We start from the raw sequence: 27195 nt of genomic DNA, 5'->3' as shown, positions 1-27195 counted from the left end.
AAAACAAATACACACACACACACACAAAGCCAATTTGCACATGGTGATTCATGCCTGTAACCCCAATATTTCAGAATTCGAAGCAGAACAACCTGCCTCTAGTTAAAGGCCTGTGTGGGCAAGAGGGAGACCTTATTTATTAAAACAAATTTTAAAAATCACCAGAAAACTAAAAATTCCCGAGTTGTGCAATTTGCTTCTACATTCAATTTCTTCTGATATTAGTAAATCAGGTAGCCTCTGTACATTTACACGATTATCAGAATAAAAGGCAAATAATACTTTACCAATACAACAATAGTCTTCCGTTTATGAGCTCCTCTGCAAGAGTCCCAGGGCTCCCATGGGTTACTCCAATCACATTTAAACCCCTCAAGACAGTCATACTTGTTTCTCTGAGACATCTGTGCATACCCCACATCTGGCTTCACTCATGGTCCAGTCTTGCACAGCTAGGGCTCTTACTCAGAACCATCTGCCAGCACAATTAAAGGGGGTTTGGTTGGCAAGGGAGTCACTGAACTTTCTTTAATAGGGAAATTATGCGACACAAATTTTCCAAGCTGTGATAGTCTAATCCTGGTAACATTTTGTTATTTTTGGTTCTTCGTTTTTATGGTCCTTCCTCTGCCTCTTGAATGCTGAGATTATATGCTTGTACTATCACTCACAAATTTAGTAACATTTTAAAACAGAACAACCTATGAGTTTTAACAAGTGAGGATGAACATGTCTGGCATTAAATTTTTCATAAAAATATTGTGATTTTTGTGTGTGGTGTTTGGTGTGCGTGTGTACATTATTATATTAAAATGTTGTGCATGTGTGTGTGTGTGTGTGTGTGTGTGTGTGTGTGCATGTGTGGAGTTTAGTGGTCAGTTTCAGGAGCTGGTTTTCTCCTTCCATTGTATGGGATCCTAGGATGAAACTAATTCAAGGTTAGTGACAAGTGCCTTTACTCACTGAGCCATCTTACTTTAAAATATGCATAGATGTATGTGTATATATTTACTATTATTTATGTGCATGCATGTGTATACCATATTTGAGGATGCCTGTCTTAATTAGGGTTTTATTGCTGTGAACAGACACCATGACCAAGGCAAGTCTTATAAATAAAAACATTTAATTGAAGCTGGCTTACAGGTTCAGAGGTTCAGTCCAGTATCAAGGCAGAAGCATGGCAGCATCCGGGCAGGCATGGTGCAGAAAGAGCTGAGAGTTCTACATTTTCATCCAAAGGAAGCCAGGAACAGACTGAGCATCCTCAGGCCACTAGGAGGAGTGTCTCCAAGCCCATCCCCAGAGTGACACACTTCCTCCAACAAGGCCACACCTTCTACTAGTGCCACTCCCTGGGCCAAGCATATTCGAACCATCACACCCTCTGAGGTTAGAAGAGCACATCAGAGCCCTTGGAACTGTTCTTTTAAGTTGTTGGGGAACCACTGCATCTAGACTCTGAAAACTGAACTCAGGGAAGGCTGGAAAATCTGTCCCCTAGAGGACCAGGACTATCTGTAACTCCAGTTCTAGGTGCTCTGATACCCTCACATAGACACACATGCATACAAAACACCAATGCATAGAAAATAAAAAATAAATTCTATTTATAAAAAAGAAAACTGAATTCAGGTCCCTTGCAAGAGTGATGGGTTCTGTGACCTGTTTTGCTTGTTGTTCCTGTGATAGAACATTGACCAAATCTAATTTGGAAAGGATTTATTTGGCTTAAGAAATCCATGTTATGATAGATCATTGAGAAAAGTCAGGGCAGGAATTCAAGATAGAAACCTGGAGACAGGAACTGAAGCAGAGACCACAAAGGGGTGATGCCTACTGGTTTACTTAGCATCCTTTATTTTCTTCACTATTTTAAATTATATGCACGAGTGTTTGTGTGTGGGTATGCACATGTGTGTACCAGTGCACACAGGTCAGAGGTACTGATGGGAGCTGAAGTTGTAGGCCACTTAGAGACTCCTGATGTGGGTGCTGGGAACTGAACTCTGGACTTCTGCAGGAGCAGTACACACTCTTAGACACTGAGCAATTCTCCATCTCCCCTCATTCCCCTTAGCTTTCTTTCTTATAACCCAAGACCACCTGCCCAGGGATGACACCATTTGTAGTGGGCTGAGCCACATTAGTCATTAGTAAAGAGAATGCCCCCAGAAGTATGCCCACAGGGAAATCTGACAGAAGCAATTACTCAGTTGAGTTTCCCTCTTCCCAAGTGACTCTAGTTTGTGTTGACGAAAACTAGCCATCACAGCTCTTACCCATTGGGCCATGTCTACATCCTCTCCTTGTTGAGACATGGTTTCTCAAATATTCTGAAGTCCACAGATTGTAGACTGGATCTCCAGAGATCTGTCCTAACTTCCCAGCAAAAGGTAAAGACAAGTGCCATCATACCCATCTTTTTTTGTTTCGAATGGGTGTTTTGCCTGCACATGTGTCTGCACCATGTGCAAGCATCAGCCACCACAGAGGCCAGAAGAGGGCACTGGACCACCTGGAACTGGAGTCATAGATGTTTGCAAGCTATGGGGAGTGGGGTTGTGGTGGTGGTGTACACAGAACACTCAACCTTGGTCTCTGGAAGAGTAGCAATTGCTCTTAACCGCTGATCGATCTCACTAGACCCAGAAAGATGTAAAAATTAAAAATTGTCTTTGCATGAGTATGCAAACTTAACTCCTGGGACTGGAGTTAAAAGAGATTATGAGCTGCCTGAGGTGGGTGCTGGGAACCAAGCTCAGATGCCCTGTAAGAGCAACAAGTGCTTTTAACTGGTAAACCATGTCTTCATACACCTACACCCAGATCCAGCTTTTTAAACAACTAAAAAGAAAACAAAAGTTTTAAAATTATGTGCATGAGTACACCACATAGACAGACAGACAGACAGACACACATACACAGAGGTCTTCGTGTCTAAGAGCAGGAACTTTACTGATTGTGCCATCACTCCAAGGATTGAGGACAGTTAAATGAAAAATTAAATCTTTTAAGATTTATTTTTATTTTCTAAAATCATGTGTATGTGTCTTTATCTGGAGGGCTGAGGGTGTTAGTTTCTCTGTTAATTTATAGGCAGTTTCAAGCTGCCTGATATTGGGGCTGGGAACTGAATTTGGGTCCTCTACAAGAACAGTACATTCAACCATCTCTCCAGTCAATAAGAATGAGATCGTAAAGCCAAGGAAGGCTGTCTGTAGTACAAGGTCTGTAGTCAGGAGCGTAGTACAAACGCAGCCCCAGGTCAACAGTGTGAGAGAAGTTATCACACTGGCGAGAACTAGAACAGCAGTGAACAGGGATGGAGCTGAATTCTACTAAAAAATGGGAGGACTGGGGGCTGTTGATTGGCAACAAGACGAAGATCAACAAGTACATTACTTAAGTGCCCTGAAACGCTTAAAATGTATAGAACATAGATAATATAGACCATAAACACATTTTAGATACATTCCAAATTATCCCTGTCTTTTGAGATTCATGTAGTCCAATCCTGCCTGCATCAGCCTCTCAAGTGCTGTCATTTACAGTGTGGACCACAATACTGGACTTCCTTTATTTTATAAATGAAGATGAAAGTGCAGTCGATTTGTATTGTGTTGTAACAAACTACCTACTTATGACTTGTAAGTATTTTGCAAACTGATCTGTGTTCTGTGTTTTTCGAGACAGGGTCTTAGTATATTCATCTGGCCATCTTGGAACTCTGTAGACTAAACTGGCCTTGAACTCAAAGAGATCTGCCTTCCTCTGCCTCTCTAGTGCTGAGATTAAAAGCGTGCACCTCTAAGCCCGGTCTTCAAAAGATTTTGGAAATTAATTTTTATGTTATTATGGTAAAATAATAACCATACTGAAATGTACATAGAATATTAATTATAGTTAATTTTTTAAAAACACATTGTATGATGGCTACAGATTTAAAACGCTTGGAAGAGTCTCCCAATCCATCCCCAAAATTGCAACCAAAATCATCTTTGTAAAATAAAAGTGGCAGAAAAGGCGGTGTGATTTAAGTAAAAAACTGAACTTAGAAGCTGGGTTCCTATTTGTCCTCTACTATTTAAAGACATCGGAGACACATTCTAGCCTAGGATGCCTCCCGTCCTCATTCACCTACTCTCCAGCAACCCTTTGGGGTAAAAACTAAAACAAAGTAGCAACAACAACAAAAAATGTGGGCATGCATGTGCCTCACCTCCCATTAGTCACACACAACTAATGGGAATCGATTCTCTCTGTTGTTACCATAGGGGTCGCAAAGATCAAACTTAGGTCGTCAGGACTGGGAGCAGGCGTCCCTACCGGACCCACCTCCCCAACCCTTTAATTCTAAGAGTCTAATTTAATTCGTCAACGCTTTAATTCTAAGAACCACAGTGGAACCTTACACACCACTCTCCCGCCAGTTCACCTAGTAACCCCAGTCATCAGCCGACAGACTAGCCCCGGGAGCACGACCCGGAAGGAAAACCTGCCCTTCCGCCTCCCAGTCACCAATCACCGCTTATTCCCACCTTCGCAGCCGGGGTGAGTCCCACCCTCAGGGAGCCGCCTCGGCTGAACCAGGGAAGGAGGCGGTGCGTGCGCAGTGGTGCCGGTGGCCCTTCCGGTGCGCCGGACGCAGACAGGCTGTACAGACGCGGGCACGCACACGAGCACGCACGCACGCCCTCCTCTCGTGCCGCCGCGGTCGATCCCGCGTACACCAGCAGCGCCGTCGCTTCGGCAGAGATGCTGCGGGCCTGTCAGTTATCCGGCGTGACCGTCGCGGCCCAGGTGAGCGTGGGGTCTCTCCGAGGGGGCGCGTGGTCACGCTGACTGCGGACTGCCAACGGACAACGTGGGAGGCACCCATGATGCGCACTCCCCAGGCAAAGGCTCTCCTAGAGCCCTAGAGCGAGAAACTGAGGCAGCCCTCTAGGGCGGCCGCTGGACTGGAATGACTACAGGGTTATTGCTGAAGAAGCGGGCTGGGGTGTGGAGCGCGGGGAGGCGGGTGTGCTGCGGAGGCGTGGCTTCGGGGACCTGGTATCCAATCAGTACCTCGTTACTTCAGTCTCGAACCAATTCTGGCTGCCGGCGTCTGGGCCGCCGGTTGGGCACGCGATAGGTTTCCAATCATGAAGGTCGGAGTGGGAGAACTACAATTCCCAGCAGGGATCGCTTCTCAGGGCTTGTTGCAGCTTTAATAAGCGGGTTCCCGGACAGTAGAGAGCCTAGGGGTCAAAGTTGCAGTTAGTCTGGGGTGGGTCCCTTTTGTTTTTGTAGTCGAGAGCACCTTTGAGCTATTCTTACTCTACAGTAAAAGGCGAAAGGCTTTTCGTTTCTCGAGCTTAAACTTCTGGTGCTAAAGAAGGACAGAAGTCATGACCTTGTGCTCATTTCTAAGATTAGTTTGGGGATCAGTGTCTCTAAGCCCTGGACCCAGGTATCTTAGGCACCATTTGTCTCTGTTTTTCATAACTGTCAGCAAAACTTTCTACAGTTGAGAATAAAAACTCCGTTTCCATTACTCAGGATTTTTAGAAAATTAAGACTTTGATGAAAGGTTATGAGAAACATGCTGCAACGTGAGCAGTAATTGGATAAAATCCCTAGGCAGGGCCGTCCCGAGATGATTGAAATTAAAGCAGTTTTCTTCTTTAGTTTTGCTTATTTTTCAGCCTCTTGCACGGGGAGTGAGCACCATATTAGTTTTCTGTTGGTATTTATTAAACAGCACACATTAAGCAGACTGTAGTAACACCCTCATTGATTAGCTTACAGTTTTATGTTATGGGCATTAGTGTTAAGGAGACTTGACTCAGAGCCATACAAAGCTTTGTTGAGAAGTATTAGCCATACTTTGATTCTCATTTGTGGATAGTACTTTCTACTTCCACCAAACTCATAATTAGCTAAATTCAGCTCCTTCAGATGTTGTACTAAAGTCCTTGTTCTCTCCTGTGTCTTGCAGAGACAGAGACAGAGACAGACAGAGAGAAAGAGAGAGAGAGAGAGAGAGAGGAAGAGATAGAGGAGAGTGAGAGAGGAGCCAGAGAGAGAGAAGGGGGGGGAGGATGGGGGGGGAGGGAGAGAGAGGAGAGCCTGCTAACAGTTTGTTGCCACAAGCATTTAAAGGCCAGTCATAACACCAAACATAACACATTTGGTATTAGTTTTGACTTCAACATCTCTCTTATCATTGATTTTTTTTTTTTTTTTAATTACTAGACTAGCCCTGAGTAACTTCCCTAATTTCACCTTGGGGAGCTCAATTAGAGACGGAAACATGAATTGTATTCTAGCTTTCAACAAACATTTTTAGGTTCCCTGAAATCACTGTCAAAAAATTCATAGGTTTATTGTCATTATCTCTTCATTCATTCATTCATTGATTCATTCATTCAGTAGTATTTGATATTGCTATTTTGCTATATTGATATTTTTGTGTGTATGAGAGAGAAGGATACTCTGTGTGTGTGTGTGTATATGCGTGTATCTATGGAGGCCAGACAAGGGTACTGTATCCCTCAGTGCTAAGGTTAATCAGTGGTTGTAGACTCCCTGACTGATACAGAACTCAGGTCCTCTGGAAGAATATTAAATGTAAGTGTTTGGGCTTTTCCACATGTGCCCCGTTCCTGAATAATGACTCATGAGGCTTATTTATGAATAAATGGCCTAGGCCTTCGGCAAGGCTTGTTTCCCAATCAGCTGGTATCTCATTTATCTTCTTTATACTATTCTACGTCTGCCACCTGGCTGGTTACCTCTTCAGTTTTATACCCAGTCCAGGTGGTGAATCTTTGGCTATTTTCCTGAGATAAATTCTAGTTTTTGTTCTTTCTCTCTCTTTCTCCCTCTCTCCCCTTCTCTTCCCCTCTCTCAGTTTTGCATTTATGTTTCTACATTCAGGTTTGTTTTTTATCAGTTACCAAATGATTCCACTTTTGGCAAATTTCATCTGCTTCCATGTCTTCTTTTTTTAAAATTTAGTTATTTAATGTATATGATATGAGTACACAGTAGCTGTCTTCAGACACACCAGATCCCATTACCGATGATTGTGAGCCACCATGTGGTTGCTGGGAATTGAACTCAGTACCTCTGGAAGAGCAGCCCGTATTCTTAACTGCTGAGCTATCTCTCCAGCCCCTTTTATTTCTTCTTGCCTTTTTCTCTTCAAATAAGTTCTTTACTGGCTAGTAAACGACTTTTAAAAAGCAAACATGGAACGCCATGCTCTTCATTGATATCCCCTCATGTTCTGAATAAAGTCCTGGCTCCTTTCCACATTCACCAGGTACTTTATAATCTTGTTTTCCATCCTGCCTCCCTCACTGTCTTTTACAGTAGTACCTCTAGCAAGATGCCTCGCTGGTGGTCTTTCTGTTGTTTTTGTTTCTGTTTTCTCTGACCTCTTCACAGGTCTTTGCTTAGCTTCTTAATCTCCCTCCTTTCAGAGTGGACTTTGGACCACTCTTCCCTCTCTATATCACTCTCACTTTACAATTTCATATTTTATACATCTTAGCACTACCTGACTGTATTTCTTATGTTTCCTGTACTTAAAGTGTAAGGTCCAAGTTCAGTGTGGTGTTGCATACCTGCAGTCCCACCACTCCGCAGGCAGAGGGCTCCAGCCAAGTCTCTATAGTTACAGTTTGGGTCAGCCAGGGTCAGTATTGCACACTTCTATCCTACAAAGGTCCTCAACCTCCACAGCTAGCCTGTGCCTATGTTATTTGCTGCTATATTTCCACTAATGACAGTCCCTGGCTCCTAGCAGATGCTCAGTAAATGTGACATGCTCAAGTAATCTGTTTTTTTTTTTTTTTTTTTTCTTTTCTTTTCCCCCTATTCGCAACAAATACCCTGACTTTCTTTTAAACCCACTCCTTAGGCTAGGACTCTCTAGAGAAATAAAACTGTGTGCACGCCTGCTAGCTGACCAGAGCCTGAGGAAGCCAGGTGGAGCTGCAGTCTGCAGGCCAGCAGTATGGAGACTTAGGGGAGCAGCTGGCACAGTTCCAGTCTAAAGGCACTGTGCTAGAGAAGTCCTTTCATTCTAGTCAGGCCTTCAGCTATTTGGATGAAGTTCACTCGTGCTACAGAGGGCAGTCTGTTCACCAACTTAAATGTTAAGTTTACTCAACTGCATGCCACCTTCTCAGCTACATCTTTCCTACATCATACTTGGATGTAGTAATTTACACATCTCTCTCTCTCTCTCTCTCTCTCTCTCTCTCTCTCTCTCTCTCTCTCTCGGTTTTTGTGTTTGTTTTGTAGATGTGTGGTGAGGTATGGGGGAAGGGGCTGCTTCAGCTGGCCCATGAGGTATTCCTTCCCCCTGAGGGACCAGTCACACGATGGTATAGTATTATTCAGGGCATGGGAGGGAAGTCAAGAGGGTAGTAGAGGTAGAGAGAAGAGTAGAGGCCGGCCATGAGCACGTGGAGAAAGGGGGTAAGGAAATGGGGAGAGAGCGGGAGTAGGAAGGAAAGAGCAAGAGAGCATTTGCATGTCTCATTTGACTTAGGCCAAATCTTGTCTCGCTCATGGTATGTCATTATAGCAATAGAAACATTACTAAGATAAAAAGATACTCAAGAAGGAAAAAATGAGGGACACCTTTATATGATAAGATTCTGTATGCAGAAATGCAAAGAAACAAGATAACTTAAAAACATTTTAGGAGCCAGGTGATAGTGGCACACACTTTTAATTCCAGCACTCCAGTGGCACTGCAGACAGATCTCTAGTTGGAGGTCTGGTCTACAGAGTGAGTTCCAGAACATCCGGGGCTACACAGACAAACTCTGTCTTGGAAGTGAGGTACCTACTTACCCACTCTTGTGATTTTTGAGTACAATACAATGCTGATGGGAACATATACTGGGTGGAAGTGTAAACTTGCAGCTCCTTTGGAAAGCAATTTGGAAATCTTGTAACAGAAGGCAGTAAGTATATTGTATGATTTCCTTTTCCAGAATAGATATTCATGAAGCAAAAAGCTGCCAGATGTTAGGAAAGAGGGTAAAGAAGCAAGAGGGATGTGTGACAGCTTAGTAGAGCCTACTTTTCCTTTTTGGATTGATGAAAGCCTGTGATTTTTAGAACTTGGTGGTGGTGATGGTAATTATTGAGCCTTGTTAATAGACTGTATACCATTAACTAGTTCAAATGATGAATACTTAGTGAACTTTACCAGACACAGATAAAACCTGCTAATGGGTATTTGCAGATGGTCAGAGAGGCAGAGTTAGACAAACACTTCAGAGAGTCAAGGGCAGTATGAGTTTTTCTAAAAAACAAGGCAGTTGCAGCTGGTTTAAACCTATCAAATGTGCACCTGCTGCTAAGCTTGATGGCCTATGTTCAGTCCAAGGGAACCACATAAAATGTATTTTGATTGGGCTGGAGAGATGGCTCAGCTCTTGCGAGGGCTTGGGTTCAATTCCCAGTACTCATAAGGAGGCTCACAACTATCCATAACTCCAGTTCCAAGGGATCTGATGCTGCCTTCTGCTCTGTATGGGCACCAAGCATGTGCACGGCACACATACATTCTGATAAAAATACATATAAAGTAAATTGAATAAATTCTAATGAAATTTTTAAAAATCGAAATATGGTTCTGCTTAACTACAGCTATGTAACAAGTCCTTCTGCATCTGGGAAATAGCAGCATTGTTCTTTGCTTTTGTTCTAGGTCTTTCCTGGGAGCATCTGGACAGTTGTTGCGAATTGACCCTTAAGACAGTGCCTAGGACAAGTCAGTTCCCAGTATCCCTTACTCTCATGCTTGGCTGCTGATGCTGGCTCAGCAGTGACTGTTACCTTGGAACTCCTGCTTATGGCATCTCTGTGTTTTGGGATTTTCTCACAGTTTAGCAGGTTCTGAGAACAGAGTCAGGCCAAAGCCAAGTCCTTTTATGCTGTAGTTTGAGAAGGCACAGAGCATCATTTTCACTGCCCTCTGTTAGTGAATTATTAACCAAGCCTGCCCTTGCACTTTCTCCTACCCCATCCATCTCCTCTTACCTAAACCCTGGCAGCCACTATTTACTGTTTCTATGAATTTGTCTATTCTGGATAATGTCCATAAAGGAAATTCTATATTATCAGGGTGTTGTGTTAAATAATAAAAAAACAAAAAATGTACCATCCCACCTAGCTAGACACCTCTGGCTAGCCCCATGTAGAGACCACCTATTTCGTGGTTCTCTTGCTGTGGACTCTGCTCCTATTCCCAGCATCCGCCCCTATGGTTACAGTCACTATTCCCAGTAACCCAGTAAAATCAAAATTCTAGATAGAGTTTTATAAATTATCAATCATATTTATATAAGTAAATTCTTACCCCACAAAACATCCACACAGTAAACTCAGCCAATTGATATTGATATAAACTGTCCACCTAGATAAGACAGATTGTCCTATAATTATGCATCCCTTATAAGATATTCATAGCTACCTGTGATAAATAAATAAATATATCATAAATAAAAGATATTTAAAGCCACACAAATCTGGATAGTCTTTCTTTTCCTCCATCTTCTTCCCTTCTGTATTTTCTGTCCCACCTAAAATTCTCAGCTCATTTTTCTTTCCACTGCTTATCACAGGCCTTGCCTTATCTTGTGCCTGCCCTCACCTGCATATAGACATCAACTTATATTTTCCCCCTCTTGTCCAATTAAAAGGCTCTTTCCTCTCAAATATAAATTGAGCCTAACTATTACCATTCTGTAATTTATAAAGTATAAGATATACCTAACAGAGCTGCAGAGATTGCTCAGTGGTTAAGAGCACTGGCTGCTCTTCTAGCGGTCCTGAGTTCAAATCCCAGCAACCACATGATGGCTCACAACCATCTGTAATGAGATCTGATGCCCTCCTCTGGTGTGTCTGAAGACAGCTACAGTGTACTTATATGTAATAAATAAATCTTAAAAGAAAAAAAAAGATGTATCTAACAGCCAGTCAATGATTTTTGTCAATTAAGTAGAACACTTTGTTATTTATCCTAACTTAAGGCTTATACTTTCATATGTGTTATGTCCTGGTTTAGCTTGTATACTATCTGAAAACTATGTAATTTAATATGCTTTCTCAATGTTAAATAGCCTGGGTTGGATATGAGACTACCGGTCTTCAACCCCGTCAGAAATCCAAGAACCACTAATATTACCTGAAAATAAATGAAGCCTAACACAGCTTTAGAACTCAGACAAGTTAGAGAGATTGCTGCCTACCTATACTGTCCCCTGTCAACATGTTGGAGCATTAGTCTTAGCCTTCTGGCCCAAAATCATCTGACAGAACTCATGAAACAGGAATTATTAAGGACTAGCTAGTTCTGTCTCGGCAGAACTAAGGTGTCCTAACCTGTAACTTGTGTCCTCTCTCATGAACAGTATAGGTCTGTAGAAGAAATAGGCAATTGCTGCCTAGTGGCTGCCTTGCCATGATGTATAACCTCACCTGGAGGTAGATGCTCAGCTACTTTGAATCCATGAAAGGGGAGCCGTTAGGAGCAGATATGTCTCAACAAATGATAACATTAACTGTTACATTCTGTGGATTTCTGATGTTTTTGAAAACTATCTATGTAAAGTAATCTGGACTATCGTCCTTTAATTACTCTCAGCTATTTCTAATAAAATATCTTGCAAACACCCTAACAGTAAACTCAGAGTCATTAATTTGCTCTCTGGGCCTTAACTCATATGCTTCATCATCTCAGATCAGCATTAATAGAAGGACTGGGTCCAAGCCTTGTACTTTTAAAACTTTTGTAACAATAGAGGAGATTTATGCCAATGAAAGCCCTAATTCTGCATCAAAACAAATCTGTACCAATGTGAGAAATTGCAACTTTAACTTCGTAACAATTATAAGGATTTCTATCAAATGAAATTATGGCTGCACAATCAATTCTAGCCAATTTCTCCGTGTTAAATTATGACCATTTATAATTTCCCAGAAAGGCAACCTTAGAATAACCACCTTCAGTCCTCCAAAGTCAAGGACATTGGGTCATTGACTCTTCAGGCTGAATATGGGCATTGAGATATTTTGAATGGGCGGGTAGTGGGTGGGACAGGAGGAGTAGGAAAAATGAGGGAGTTGGTTAGGCCTTAAGAAGGCCATGTGAATGATTATTAAAGTCTCCGATTACTGTTCTGACTGGATTCGGCTGAAAGTACCTGTGATCAGGAGTTCAAGCAGGTCAGTTCAACATGTCTGATGTTCTTCCAGAGGTCCTGAGTTCAATTCCCAGCAAACACATGGTGGCTCACAACCATCTGTAATGAGATCCACTTTCCTGGTGTGTCTGAAGCCCTAGCTGTGGTATACTCACATACATAAAATGAATAAATAAATCTAAGAAAAAGAATCTAAAAGCAAATAAACCAGTTTTTGAATTAAATCACACTCCAGTCAGCATCTGTTAAGGAAATAGGTAGCTTCCATTTTCAGGCTCTCTAACTCAGAGCAGCCTGTACTTTTCACAGCAGGGGACCTCGGAGCCTGCAAGCAGAGACTTCCTGTGTTTCTTAAGTCTAAGTGACTAGTCCTGAAACCACCTTTCTCTCACTTAGAAAATAAAACTCTCTCAGGCTGATAATCTTAAATTTCTAGTGGATTCTTGCCTAACATGTTGGATCACCACCTGTTATGAAAAAAAAAAGCCCTATCTCTGAAATTCTCAGTCCACCTTTTTCACTACCCAATTACAGGCCTTGCCTTTTCTTGTGCCTGCCCTTACCTGCATATAGACATCAACCCACATCAGGGAAGGACACAAAACTTTGATAGGTAGCAGTATATTTCTGAAAGAGCATTTGGCAGTGCCATGTTGTTACAGTCAGTATTGTAAAACATACAAAATATATTGCAAAATATACGCATTCTTATCTTTTTTTTTTTTTTTTTTTTTTGGTGAAGGTTGAGGCTAGAACAACTGATCCCCCCTAAACGGCTTACACACACATGTATAGTCAATATTATGTAATGCACTCTGCTCTATTTTTTTGTGGGGGTGTGGGCTAGAGCAGCTGATATTCCCTTCCCATTGCAGCTCACTCTAAGATACTATAAATATTTTATTCCACTACAACCAAGTTCTTATCATTTTACCTAGATCTTAAAATGGATACGATGTCTTTGATATGGCCTTAAAGTTCTTAACCTCCTTCAGTTTTGTTCTGGAATTCAGAGTACTAAAGTCATCTGCTTCCTTTTCTGTATCAGCATCTACTGGGTGCCAGGCACTGGATAATTTCTGTGGATAGTTTCTTTCAAAAAAGCAGACAGCTAGAGGAACACAGCAGGCACAGTCAGTCAGAGGATAGATGCAGAATCTAGCTGGATACGATGGCAGACTCCCTGATTATAGTTCATCCCTGCTGCTTGGGAATTTCTGTTCTCCTCTTTGGATTCTCGTTCATTTCCTGTTCCTTCACTAAAAATGGGGTCTGTTTGCATTTTTAAGTTCTAGGTATGGCTGGCTTCTTGTCTCTTGGAGCATCCTGTGTCTTTTTCACTTTTTCTTTCTTTTGTTTAAATTCCGTCCTGCTTGTTTTGTGTTTTTGTTGTTATTGTTTTATCTTGTATTGGTAGTTAGGTGTTTGTGTTGCTGTGATCAGATATCCAAGGAAAACAACTTAAGGGGGATTCATTTGGTTTTTTGTTTCAGAGAGCTCAGTCCACACATAGCTTGTGGTTGGTTCTTAGGGCCATGATGAAATGAAACATCTTAGAAATGGGTACAAACATGTGACAGGAGATTCTTACCACATGGTGCACAAGAAATACAGAGAGGATTCCATGATAGGACTTTGACAAGACATAGCCCAAAGTCATGCTCCCAGTGACCTATTTCTCTAGTTAAGAAAGCTTATGGAAAATCCCAGTGACATTCAAGAAATAAGTATCATATATGAGCTTAAAAGTACCAATGAGTCATTCTGATTTTCTTTTCAAGTTAAAAATTGCTTGTGTGTGATCCTGTGGGGCTCTTGGGAGTTGGAGGCAGAAAGATCAAGGATTCAATTTTAATCTGGGCTGTGTGAGACCCTGACTCACAAAACAATGGCAACCAAACCAACTAGGGCCAGCCAGATGGTCCTGGACAAGATGCTTGTGGCACAAGCCTGGTGAGCTTTGATCCCCAGCTCTCACAGAGGATAAGTGGAGAAGTGACTCCCACAGTTGTCCTCTGACCTCTACATATGGATTAGAGTGCGTGTGTTCTCAAGTGCACACATGTAGCTGAGTGTGTGTGCATATAGACAATAAATGTAACAAACATGAAGAAAATTAAAAAATTCAACAGCATAAAATGTTTAGGAATAACTTTTCTTCATTACTGTTTTTGAGGTTGTGTGGTTTGTTTTGTTTTTGTTTTTTTGAGACAAGGTGTTATCGCAGATCCCAGGCTGGCCTGGAGCTTGGAGCAGTCTTTCTGCTTCAGCCTTCTAAGTGCTGGTGCTGAACTGTTTTTAAATATTCAGAAAAGTGGTTTGTGGTAGATTGATTAATAATTGTACTTTTCAATTTTAAAACTTCAGAGACATATTTAAATGTTTTGCATTTTGAGGTGGTCTGGCTTTGTATTTTAGACTGGCCTGTAGTTTGTGATCTTTCCTATCCTGCAGAGTGCTGGGGTTAGAAGTATGAGCCATTGTACTTCCAAATTCCTTTAATGTATTGATGTAATGTCTTCTCCTCCTTTAGAGTTGTCTGTGTGGGAAGTTTGTCCTCCGTCCACTACGACCATGCCGTAGATACTCCACTTCAAGCAGTTCTGGGTATGTGGCTTGTCTCCTTGGAACCAAGCTCTTTACTGTGTACTAATAATAGAGGTGTGTGTGTGTGTGTTTGAATATGGACATGGTTGCATAAAATAACTTTTATTAAGAAAACAGTATTTTGATAACATCCATGGACATCAGAGGAAGGCTGAGTGTAGTACAGTAAGATTTTTCACTTATGTTGTAATATTTTTGAGACAGGGTCTCTCAATACAGCTCCAGCTGTTCTGGAACTCAATATGTAGATCAGTTTGGCCTCAAACTTAAAATCGATCTGCCTACCTCTACCTCCTGAGTGCTGGGCATCATTATTAATATATATATATATTTTTTCTTACAACTTTATTTAAAAAACCAGATGCATGTACAGATTATTAAAAGCATATTAATATATATTTTTTAACAAAACCACATTCACATAACCTTTGTTGTAAATATATTGTTAAAATTGTTCAATTTCATTATTGTTATTGCTCTGTGTTTAGTTTACAAATTAATCTTTATCATGGATACATATGTATAGAGAAAAATACAGCATTTGATTTTGTCTGTGGCTTCTGGGGTTCTTGGAACAAATCCTACCCCCTTCCCAGTACAAGGGAGCTACTGTATTATACTGAAGCTTTGCTCTAAGATCTGAGGAGTTCCTTCTGATACACTATTCTAGGTGAAGCTTTAATAATGATGCTCCTTTCGGTTCTTTGGTAACTGGGTGGCATAGAGCAGAGTCCTCTCTTGAAGTGCTGTTTTGTGGGAGTTCACTTAGGTCCCTACTCTAATGTTGTAAGTTTAAAAAGTGTTTGTTAGTTCTTTTGGTGTCTACTGTCTTCCAGTTAGGACATGTTGAGCAGACCCTGGCCTACATCTCCAGCTCAGTAATTTCCAAAGTTAAATTTAATTTATGTGAAGTCTTGCTTTGTAGCCCATACTGGCTTCAGTCTCGGAACAGTTTTTCTGCCTCAGCCTTTAGAATGTTAAAACTAGCTTTCTTTGCTGTAAAGGATTGACTTTCTTATAGTAAAGCTTATAGAGGAGCTTTGAAAGTCCGTGATTTGTGAGACTGCAGAGGAAATCTCAACATTGTACATACCAAGTTTCAAGGGTCAAATTAGAGAGTGCTTCATTCTTTCTGTTGTATTTTTTAACATTTTTGTTATCTGTATTTAAATACTGTTATTTCATATTGCATACATGTTAAAAATGATCAAGAGAAAGTGGTTTGCAGCTGTGTCATTACTCTTGGCTGCTGTGATCTGAGTCCATGGTAGAGAAATGGAAGTGGGAAGGTTGATAAGACTCAGTAGAAAAGCAGGAAAGGGAACACAAGAAAGTATGATATTTTTCTTATTTCCTTCTTCTAGGTTGACTGCTGGTAAAATTGCTGGAGCTGGTCTTTTGTTTGTTGGTGGAGGGATTGGTGGCACTATCCTGTATGCCAAATGGGATGCCCATTTCCGGGAAAGTGTAGAGAAATCCATACCTTACTCAGACAAGCTCTTTGGGATGGTTCTTGGCTCTGCACCTTATACTGTTCCATCGCCAAAGAAACCGGTAAGAATTTTAAATGCTATTTTAATTTATGTTATAGAATGCTTTCACTTAACTACTTATTTTTGAGGCAGTTTTATGTAGCTCAGACTGTGCTTGAACTCTTGATTCTCTGGCTTCACCTCCTACGTTTGGGGATTACAGGAATGTACAATTATACCTGAGTTTAGAATACTTTAAAACAAGTTGTTTTCATCTGGATAGTATTATTTGCGTATAGCTCACTGCCACCTGCCACATGTATGTTTGTTAGTTCTCTTCAACTTTAACTAACAGTAATCTTTTTAAGTAGAATTTTAGCCTGTAAGAGTTCCATAAATAATCTTTTTTAAGATTTATTTATTTGTTTATGTATGAGTACATTGTCACTGTCTTCAGACACACCAGAATATGATCAGAATATGTGGTTGCTGGGATTTGAACTCAGGACCTCGTGAAGAGCAGTCAGTGCTCTTAACTGCTGAGCCATCTCTCCAGCTCCCTTTTAAAAATACTTTATTTTATGTATATCGGAGTTTGGGCTTGTATGTTTGTTTTATGGGCTACATGTGTGCTCATGCCTGTGGAGACCAGCAGAGGGTATCAGATTCCCTGGAACTGGAGTTTAGGTTAGCCACCTTGTGAGTGCTGGGATTCAAACCCTGGTCCTCTAGAAGAGCAACCAGTGTTCTTAGCTGCTGAGTCATCTCTAGATCCCCCAATTTTAAATATTTCTTAATTCAAGCACAGCAGCTTGTTTACACACATGTAGACACAAGAGACATACAAAAAGAACATGGTCTTTTTGGCCTTTTTGCTCTGGGTATTTCTTTATGCTTTGAGGATGTATGTTCCTAATTAGGTAGTTCCTTCTGATAAACTGGGTATCTGACCAGAATCTAGCATGGTCTAGAGACCAATTTTATCAATTCTGTTGGCTTAAAATTAAAAGTGTCACCTGGTTCTTTCAGTATAACCACCTCTTCCTGGCTGGTCTTCCAATTCATTATTTCTTCGATCTTTAAAAGGTCTGCATTGGCTAAAGGAGACAGCTACACTCACAGAATCATGTGGCTGGGGGGTAGCTGGAAGCACCTCTAGGAGCAGGATTCCTGGCTGAGAAGTTAAGAGTAGTGTTCATTTCTTGTTTGACCTAATCGCAGTCACAAGTGTTAACTTTTGTGACTGAATTCTTTATCTCTGATTGGCTTTTTGTCTGTACTCACTACACTCAGGTTGCTTTGCAGACTGTTTCCACTTGAATAACATAGTATATTCTTCATAATTGCTTTTATTTATTAGCTCTCTGTTTAGCTTAATCTACCTTGGCCTTTATCATTCCGTAAACCAATTGTCTTCTGAACTAAAGCCATTGTTTTTCCCATGCACCTGGCCTTTCCTGCCTTCAGTTTTCACCCCCAGATTTCTCCTGAAAGCATAGAGATTATTATCTTCATGTCAATGTAGAGTCTTCTAAAATCAATAAACACCGTGTTGCTGTGCTTTCAAGGTACTGTTTGCCAGGAATTTTTAAACATTTTTAATTTTGAAAAAAAATTTTAATGATTTATTTATCTTTATTTTATATGAATTGGTATTTTGTCTTTGTTTGTGAAGTTGTGACATCACCTGGAACTGGAGTTACAGGCAGTTGTGAGTTGCTTTGCGGGTGCTGGGAATTGAACCCTGGTCCTCTGGAAGAGCAGCCAGTGATCTTTTTTTTTTTTTTTTTTAAGGTTTATTTATTTTATTTATATGTGAGTACATTGTAGTTGTTTTCAGACACTTCAGAAGAGAGCATTTTGTTACAGATGATTGTGAGGCACCATGTGGTTGCTGGTATTTGAAATAAGGACCTCTGGAAGAGCACTCAGTGCTCTTAACCACTGAGCCATCTCTCCAGCTTCACATTTTTTATTTCTTAAAAACCAAATGTAAAATGAGATTGTGGCACACATCTTTATTTTCAGCACTTGGCAGGCAAAGGCAGGTGGATCTCTGAATTTGAGGCTACCCTGGTCTACAGATTGAGTTCCAGGACAGCCAGGGCTACATGGAAACCAAAAAAGAAAAGAAGAAAAATGAGACTGTAAGGATTGTCTGGTGGACTGGCAAGATGGTTCAGTTGGTAAAGTCTTACCATCAAGACTAGTGATCACATGCTGGAAGCAGAGAGCTGACTCTTGCAAGTTGTCTTACCACCACATGAGTGTGTGTTTCTCCCTCAGATAAGTAAATGTTGAAAATAAAGAATACTGATTGAATATGGAAAGGTTAAATGTCAGTCTAGAAGGTGGCCATTGGTTTCTTTTTTTCCTTATTTGGGGGGAGGCTGTAGAGAGAACCTCTTGTGTACTGTATAGAAGCATCACCTGTCAATAAGCTGATGGCCTATTATATTATCTGAGGCAGGAAATAGGAGACAGGAGTTCCTGTAGGGAGAGAAGAACTTTGGGAAGAGTGAGGAACGAGAAGAGATTATCCCTGAATTTCTTCTGAAGAGACACATGAAACTGAGGAGTGGTAACCAGCCATGTAGTACTCATAGAGCAGAATAAAGGGGTTAATTAAGTTATGAGCTAGTTGGGGAACAAGCCCTAGTTTAAGGTCTAGGCATTTATTCATGGTCATTCTCAGAGTTGTTATTTCCAGTAGATACAGGGAGGGTGGGGCAACAAGGTTTCTTTGTGTAGCCCTGGCTATTCTGACAGTGACTTAGTAGACCAGGTTGGTTTCAAGCTCAGATCCAGCTCCACCTGCCTCTGCCTCCCAAGTGCTAGGATTAAAGGTGAGCACCACAATGTGTGGCACTGGTTTTTTTTCTTGCTGTGGTGTGTGGACTTTACCAGTGGTTGGTTTGATATTTACGACTCTAAGCAGCCTGCCTTTTCCTTGCTTTTCCTACCGTAGGAACAAATGATACTGTATATAAATCTGTAGCTTTATGACATTTGGTAAAGATTTTTTTTAAAAACAAGTAAAGAGTGAGGAACAATAATTTTAAAGAGTTAACGATGTAGAAGACTAGCCAAGAACATTTTAGAAAAGTGTTATGGTAGAGGTGAGAGGGCACTTGCTTTTCCAGATATTGGTTTATTCCAATACTACGTTAGTAAAAGAGATTTGACATAGGAATAGAATTTGGAGAAATTGAACATCTGAGTTTGGAAATTTATCATAAACCTGCTTGCTATGAGAGTGAGTTGGGGCTGGAGAGATGACTCAGTGGTTCAGAGCATTGACTGTCCTTCCATGGGTCCTGAGTTCAATTCCCAGCAACCACACGGTGGCTCATAACCACTTGTAATGAGATCTGATGCCCGCCTCTGATGTGTCTGAAGAGAGTGTGAATTCCTGGAACCTATGTAAAAATGATATGCTACTATCTCTTAAAAGTATGTATGTATGTATGCATGTATATATGTATGTAAAGCTGGCCTAGAGATGGAGCTTGCCCCAGTATGCATGAGGCTCTAGGTTTAATTCCTGACAAGAAAAAGGGAAAACAAACCAACAACATGTTACATATTAATTTGTACATGTAACAGATTGTGTGTTAGAGTTTTCCCAATGATGGCCTGTGGGCTGGAAAGGAAAGGGGTAGTAAAGGGCCCATTACAACCACCGATAATCTTGACATGTGCTTGTTAAATAGTGAACACGTGTTTCATAAAATTAGAAGTAACAGTGTGGTGGACGATATCTGCAGTCCCAACATCTAGAAGGCTACTGTAAAAGGATTGGAATTTAAGGCCAGCCTGAGCTAGAGTTAGACCCTGTTTGAAAAATTTAAACAGGCCAGGGCTGCAGAGATGGCTCAGTAATTAAGAGCACTGGAGGCTTCCCTGAGTACCAAGTATACGTGTGATATGTAGACATATATGCAGGCACAACACCCAAAAACATAATAATAGTCTTTTTTTTAAAAAAGCAAGTCTAATTCAAGGAAAATGAGTATTTTCCTAGTTTCTGTGACAAAGTTTTAAACCATTTCTGTTTAAGTAATCATCTAGGACTGTGTAACCCACTGTGTAACCTGCTCTGGCTATTAATGAAGATGGGGACAACAGTTTTCATTATTTCTTCATTTTCCCCAGCAAATCTCATGGTCTCACTAATAGACAGTAGTACCTGAACTTAGTCTGGCTCTAACTGGGAAAGGAAAGCGGTTATTACTTACAGACCTATCATGCTTCTTCATGTATGATCATATCTTGGCATTAAAAGAAACAACAAACAGTGTTCAGTGTCACTCCAGACCTGTCATCAGTCATTGCTTCTAATCAAATGCACACAGAAAGCCATAATTCTATTCAAAGAAAGAAATGGCTCTAGGTGTGAAAGGAATGACATCGAAAGGGATGGTAATGTGCACATGCTCTATTATCTATCCTGAGAAGCCTTTGGTAGTGCTAAAACATGGCCTAGTCCATTGAAATTACATTTTAAAAATATTCTTATAGTAATGGCAGTTTCTTTCTATGAGTATATTATAAAATGTTGATAACCTAACCTTTAAAAAATATTGCTTTATGCTCCCTTTTAAAGACAACATTATGTCCTCAATTTTAAACATTTCCATTTCCAAGATTCAGTCTGGTCCACTAAAAATCTCCAGCGTATCCGAGGTGATGAAAGACTCCAAACTGCCTGTGGCACAGACCCAGAAAAAGAAGGGAGACACTCCAGCTTCAGCAGGTATTTGTTAGAGCCACTCCTGGGAAGGTATAATGGGAGTTGTCTTAACGTGTCTGCATTTAAGTCAGAGCTCCTTCCGTCGCTGGGAAGAACTCTTCACTGTCCTTTGTTCTTCTCTTCTCCCCCTGTGGGTTTCAGTGGTTGGGAGGACATAGCATTGCACTTTGATTAGCAGTTAACTTTAATCCACTTTTCCTTTATCTGATACCCAGCCTTCTATGGATATGTTAAGAGATATCTTTTGAGTGAGAACATTGATTCTTAAAACAAAATTTCTCATATTTTCCTGTTTTCCTACCCATTTCATCTCTTAAATTGCTTTTCTTCTTTCATCAACATTTTTGTTTATAAATTAACCTTTCTTAAAATTGTCATTTCTGAAGTGATATTATTTAAAAGAATTTTTTCTTCACACATTGTTCTCTGTGAACATACTCTTCTCTTACATTTCAAACTCATCTTTTCCCCATCTTTCATGTCTTCCTTCATCTCTGCTGCTCTCCAGAATGGCTAGAGACCCTCTACCAAATCACTTTCTTGTCTCTCCTTTGACACAGACTTTTTCTTCCGCTGTTCTTTCTGATGTGTTACTGATATTCACTTCTCTGTGCTTAGAGTTAGCACTGTTACTAGAAGCCTTTCCTCAGGTAAGGGGATTAAAGTGTCTGTAGGCTCCAAGAAGAGTTTGTGTCAACCTTTGACAGTTTTGTTTCTGTTTATTACTCAAACACAGGTTAGTAGAAGTATTTGTTTGTTTAAATAGTATAGTGTGAAGTGCTCAGCAGTTGTTTCCTTCGTACGGGTAACAGCATTATTAGTACCATGCATAACATGTATTTATAGCATCTACAGGGGCAGCTCAAATTATTTCTGCAGCAGGTGACACACTTTCGGTCCCAGCCCCTGCGGTTCATCATGAGGACACTATAAAAACTGAAAGTCCCAACACTGACGAAGGAAAACCTACATCTGTAACCACAGGTAGTTTAATTACTTATATTGTGCTATAGATGTTTTGCTCACCAGAACTGTATTGCCTAGGCAGCCCATATGTAACTGGAAATGTATACCTAGACTGTTTCCAGCCTTCAAACTTGCCTGGGGAAGACTTTAAACTTTAAGTCCAAGTTGACCCATATGTTAAGAGTGAATCCTTTATTTTCTTCGGAATCCATGAGTTTTGAGTCCTCACCACTTTTTGTTGATGTCATTGCTTTCTTTGTATCCCCGTTAGCTGTTAAAATCTGTTGAAATTTGCTTTCCTCTTGTTCACTTTTGCTGCAAGAGGAAGCATTCTCATCTTCTGTAAGGGAGCGACCGCCTGAAGAAGTTGCAGCTCGCCTAGCGCAACAGGAAAAGCAAGAACAAGTTGAGATGGAGTGTATGTAAATCAAGTCATCCTCAGTTGCTCTCTTCACCCACTAGCCCCACTTTGTCTCCCAGTAGCTGTTGGGATCTCTTTGGTTTCCCTGTGTCATTGCTTAGTTCCCACACCACTTTACCACTGTGCTCTTTCCACCCAAACTGCTCTTGCCCAGGTAATAAGCTGTTGGCGGTGTGTCGGTGAACATCCCAGATCCATTTTATATCTAGATGAAGCTCTCTTATAACTCCAGAAGCAGAATGGATTATTTCAACCTTTAATGCTTATATACATATGAATAGGAAAGAGGGTGTTCTGATGTTGCTAGTCTTCAGCAAACAAGTGTATTTCCTCTTAAGTTTCAAGTGTGTGTGTGTGTGTGTGTGTGTGTGTGTGTGTGTGTGTAGGTTCATTCACCTGTGGTGTGTGTGTTTGGGTTCACTCACCTGTGCATGTCTAGGACTCAGAAATTGACTTTAGATATTTTTTTGTATTGCTATTCACCTAATTTTTTTGAGACAATTAATTGCTCATCGAACCTTAAGCTTGCTTTTCCTGCTAGACTAGAAGTTCTCAAGACCTCTTTTGGGATCACCATAGACCAGCTATATATGAGATATATACATTCTGATTCATAACGATAGCAAAACTACAGTTATGGTTGGAGGTTACTACCACATGGGGGGAACTGTTTTAAGGTGCTGCAACATTAGGAAGGCTGAGAACTCCTGGGCTAGACTGACAAGCCAGTGGCCTCCTGGGATCTGCCTGGTTTTCTACCCCAGCACTGTGGTTACCGATGTGCTTGCTGCAGTGCCCAGCTTTTAAGGATAGTGGGGATCTGAACTCAGGTCCCTAAGCTTGAGTAGCATTTACCACAGACTCATTTCCCCAGCCCCGTACAGGAGATGCCGGCTGTCACTTATTGCACTGTGTGCTGTGTGTTGGTGACTTTGGAAATAATGGAGTAGAAAGAGCTTTTTGCTGAACACAAAGTTTCTTTCAAATTCCCTTGCAGCTAATGTGAATTTTCTCTGGCCACATCACTTGTTTTTACTGCTGCTGCATTTGGCTCTGTTTCCTTGGCACCTTATTGGAGCTATCCTGTGCTAAGGAGCTGCTTTTATGAGAGAGAGAGGGAAGGAGGTCCAGGGCATTAGTTGTTTTAATTGTGTGTGTTTTCTTTCATTCTTGGCCTTGTTATAGTTGAAATGTTAAATAAGTAAAAGCATTCTCAGTGAAATGTCTTTGTACTTTCTCATTTGTCAGTAATGTTAATGTCCTTCCTCCCTCCCTCCCTCTCTCCATCACTCCATCTGTCTCTGATATGTTCTGCCATGTGTAGCTCAGGCTGTCTTTGACCTTATTGTATAGCACTGTAGTAGGATAGCCTTGACCTCACAATCCTTTTGCCTAAGTCTTCTCAAGTGGAATTCATAGTCTCTACTCCCCTTTCATTCTTCTGCCATATGAGTGCCTTGATTTAAGTTATAAATGGGAGATGCTGAGTCTGCTACTTTAGCTGGTCTCTTTGGGGTTGGTCTAAATTTTCTTGATTTGGTTTAGGTAAACTGAAAAAATTTAGCATCTTGGCTTTTGCCTCTTAATTTTCCTTTAAACCTTAGAATAAACTATGTGTACTTTTTTTAAAATCAAGGATTAGAGCATAGTGAATAGACATTTAAAGAGGTAAACGTGACCTGCTTGCAGTCTTGTTTCTGTATGGTCCACTGCTGTCTGGTCTTGGGTGCCCACCGTTAAAAAGCTTAGCCCACGAGCCAGGTACTACATTTTTCCTCCTCTCTCTCTTGCTTTCTTGATACCTTGCTCTGCAGATAAAGCTGCAGCTTGATCTCACTTTCTTGGCATTCTTGTCATTAGCGGCTTTCTTTACTTACCTGTGTGCACATACCCACCCTTGATGTTTTATTTTTTTTTAAAAAAAGGAGAAGACAACCTTTAACATTTGGTGTTTATTTCCTGTGTGCTTTTGTGGGGAAACTGTTCATTCTATGCCTCCTTTTGGATTTTTTGTTGTGTTGTTGTTACTTGATTGATTTTGGTTTTTTTGTTTTGGATAGAGTCTTTTTAAAATTGCATTAATTAATTAATAATTAATTTTGTACACATATGTTTGTATGTGTTGGGCCACAGGTACCATGGTAAGCATATGTGGAAATCAGAGACAGCCTGGGAGTTGGTTCTTTATTTGCACCACATGTGTTCCAGGGACTGAACTCATGTCGTTAGGCTTGCCAGCCAGTGCCTTTCTTTATCTGCTGAGCCATCTCCTCGGCATTCTTGAGATAAGGATTCGAAGTATAATGTGTGATTATCTTTCTGCCTCTGTCTCTTGAGTGCTAGGGTTACAGGCAAGCACCACCACACACAGATTTTTCTTGTGCTTTTTGTTTTCTTTCTCTTTGGTTTGTTGTCTCCTTGCTTCCTGGGCATGTGAGTTGTTACGGGTACTCCTCTTGCTGAGAATGTGAAAATAGGCACATGTTTTCCCTGGTGAGTCTGTGGGTTTTATAAAATGAAAAAGCTAATTACTGTGCTACATGTATACCCTTCAGAATATTCTAAACCTTTCTCTATTTGATTTGTTAGCCTTTCTAAGGTGTTTCTCCCAAACAACCTTTAATTTGGAATGCTCAGACATTTATCAAAGTGAAGATAATACAGTGAACTCTGACAGAGCCACCGTCTGTGCTTATTGTTAAAAAAGATGTCTTGATGGGTTTTTTTACCTGTGTGAGTGCATGTCTGCATGTCCGTATGTACGCCATGAGTTGTGCCTGGTACCTGTGGAGGCCAGAAGAGGATGTTGAACTGGAAGTAGAGTTAGGTGGAGTTCTGAGCTGCCACATGAGTGCAAGGAACCAAAACCCTTGTCCTCTGTGGAAGCAGCAAGTGCTCTGAGCTACTTCTGTAACTAAGTTCCCACCCATAACCCCACTCTCATACTTTTAAGAGAATTATGCTTTCCTAAAATTGGGTCCTGTGTATAGTTTGTTTGTTTTGTTTGCTGTTCATGTGAATTAATTGTGCTGGAATACTTCCAGGAGAAGAATAGAAGTTTAAAGTCTTTTGTAAGGAGGATTTGTTTTTAACTGGTTTTTTTCTTTTTTCAGCTCTAGCCAAGAGCTTAGAAGATGCTCTGAACCGGACTGCGTCAGTCACTCTGCAGACGATTACAGCCCAGAATGCTGCAGTTCAGGCTGTCAAGGCACACTCCAACATACTGAAAACAGCCATGGACAATTCTGAGGTGCGCCAAGGAAAGATTGACCTGTGAAATAGACTGGTTGCTTCTGTGTGATATGAGGCTTTCTCGCAGAGTAAAGACAGTCTATGATGATTTTCCTTCTTTTTTCCTTCTATATTTTTAAGTCAGAATCTTCTTACTGTGTATTTCAGACTAGCCTGCAATTAAGGAGGCCAGACTGGCAGTGACTTGCAGTGATCTTCTTGCATAAGCCTCCTAAGTAGGGATATCACAGGTGTGTGATAGCTGAGAAAAACCTTCAGATATGTTTTAAATGAACCACAGCACTGTTAACAGTGTGAGAATTCAGGGGCTTGGTTTTTTGAGACAGGGTCTCATGTAATTCAGGCTGATACTAAATTTCCTATGTAGTTGATATATAAGACTTGTTAGTAATGTCGTCAGTAAAATGTATAAGTAATTTTTTTTAAAAGAATGGCCACATTTATTTATTTTATACTTAGGAGTACACTGTAGCTGTCTTCAGACACACCAGAAGAGGGCATTGGATCCCAATACAGATGGTTGTGAGCTACAACATTGCTGGGAGTTTAATTCAGGATCTCTGGAAGAGCAGTCAGTGCTCTTAACTGCTGAGCCATCTCTCCAGCCCCTGTAATTTTCAAATTTTAAACAGTGTTTTTGTTTATTTTAAATAAACTATTTTTATTTAACTGTACTGCTTTGCTTTAGACAGGGTCTCATATATCATAGGGCAGTAATGAACTCACTGTAGCTAAAGATGAACTTGCTCTGTCTGTCCTTGAAAAGTGCTAAGATTACTAGGCGGCCACAGTCTCACCTGGCTTGGGAGATGATTTAGATTTGCTTTTTCTGATTACTCCTTCCACATGTTTTTTTTCTCACCTTAAAAAATTTGTTTGTTTATTTATGTATTTTTATTGCTATTTTTTGAGAAAGGGTTTCTCTGTTTAGCTCTGCCTGTCCTATAACTCACTCTGTAATCAGGGCACCTTAAACTCTACCTGTTTTTGCCTCCCAAGCACTGAGATTAAAGGTGTGTGCCATCATCACCTGGCCCAGCCAAACATTTCTTTAAATAAACTTTTCATTTTTAGATATTTTTAGAATGATATGAAATTTTAAGAAATAGTAATAAAACTAACTATATAGCATAGACACAACATATTTTAATGTTTATGTTAGTAACTTCTGTTAAGCACTTAAAAATAATAATTTCGATTTCTGAGTTATTACTGGGACTCAGCAAGTTTCCTTTACAAATTACCTTTGAGTCTCAGTATGTGAAAACATCTAGTACCAAATTATTTAGACTAAAGAAGAGTAAGCTTGTGAACTATAGTATGAAGGCTGAGGCTCAGGGTGATCAGAAAGTGAGTTTGTCAGCTGTCACTTCGTGCCAGCATCATGCATGGTGCGTATGTGTCGATAACCCACCAGTCAGATATGACTTTAGGAGCACTTGTTTGCCCTTCTAGAGGTCCTGAGTTCAGTTCCTAGTAAATACAGCTAGGCAGGTATAACCA

At 40.6% G+C, this 27195-nt stretch overlaps 1 protein-coding gene across 5 annotated transcripts in view; it reads left to right on the top strand.

Annotated features, from left to right (window-relative positions):
• Positions 1-4593: 4593 nt before the first annotated feature.
• IMMT (inner membrane mitochondrial protein) overlaps positions 4594-27195 on the top strand; it is a 36326-nt gene continuing 13724 nt past the window's right edge. For 2 of the 5 annotated variants that reach the window (XM_080931967.1, XM_080931966.1), the window contains exons 1-6: positions 4595-4803; positions 14755-14828; positions 16193-16382; positions 20948-21056; positions 21933-22037; positions 25554-25690. In XM_080931967.1, coding sequence (XP_080788093.1) covers positions 4759-4803; positions 14755-14828; positions 16193-16382; positions 20948-21056; positions 21933-22037; positions 25554-25690 — 660 coding nt within the window. In that variant the 5' untranslated portion in view covers positions 4595-4758. Of the gene's footprint in view, positions 4804-14754; positions 14829-16192; positions 16383-20947; positions 21057-21932; positions 22038-22341; positions 22438-25553; positions 25691-27195 lie in introns of all 5 variants that reach the window. The other 3 variants (XM_080931964.1, XM_080931965.1, XM_080931968.1) reach the window with 3 other exon arrangements.

This window comes from Micromys minutus (assembly GCF_963924665.1).
Source record: "Micromys minutus genome assembly, chromosome: 18".
NCBI classification, from domain to species: Eukaryota; Metazoa; Chordata; class Mammalia; order Rodentia; family Muridae; genus Micromys; species Micromys minutus.
This window is presented reverse-complemented; position numbering and strand designations above follow the sequence as displayed.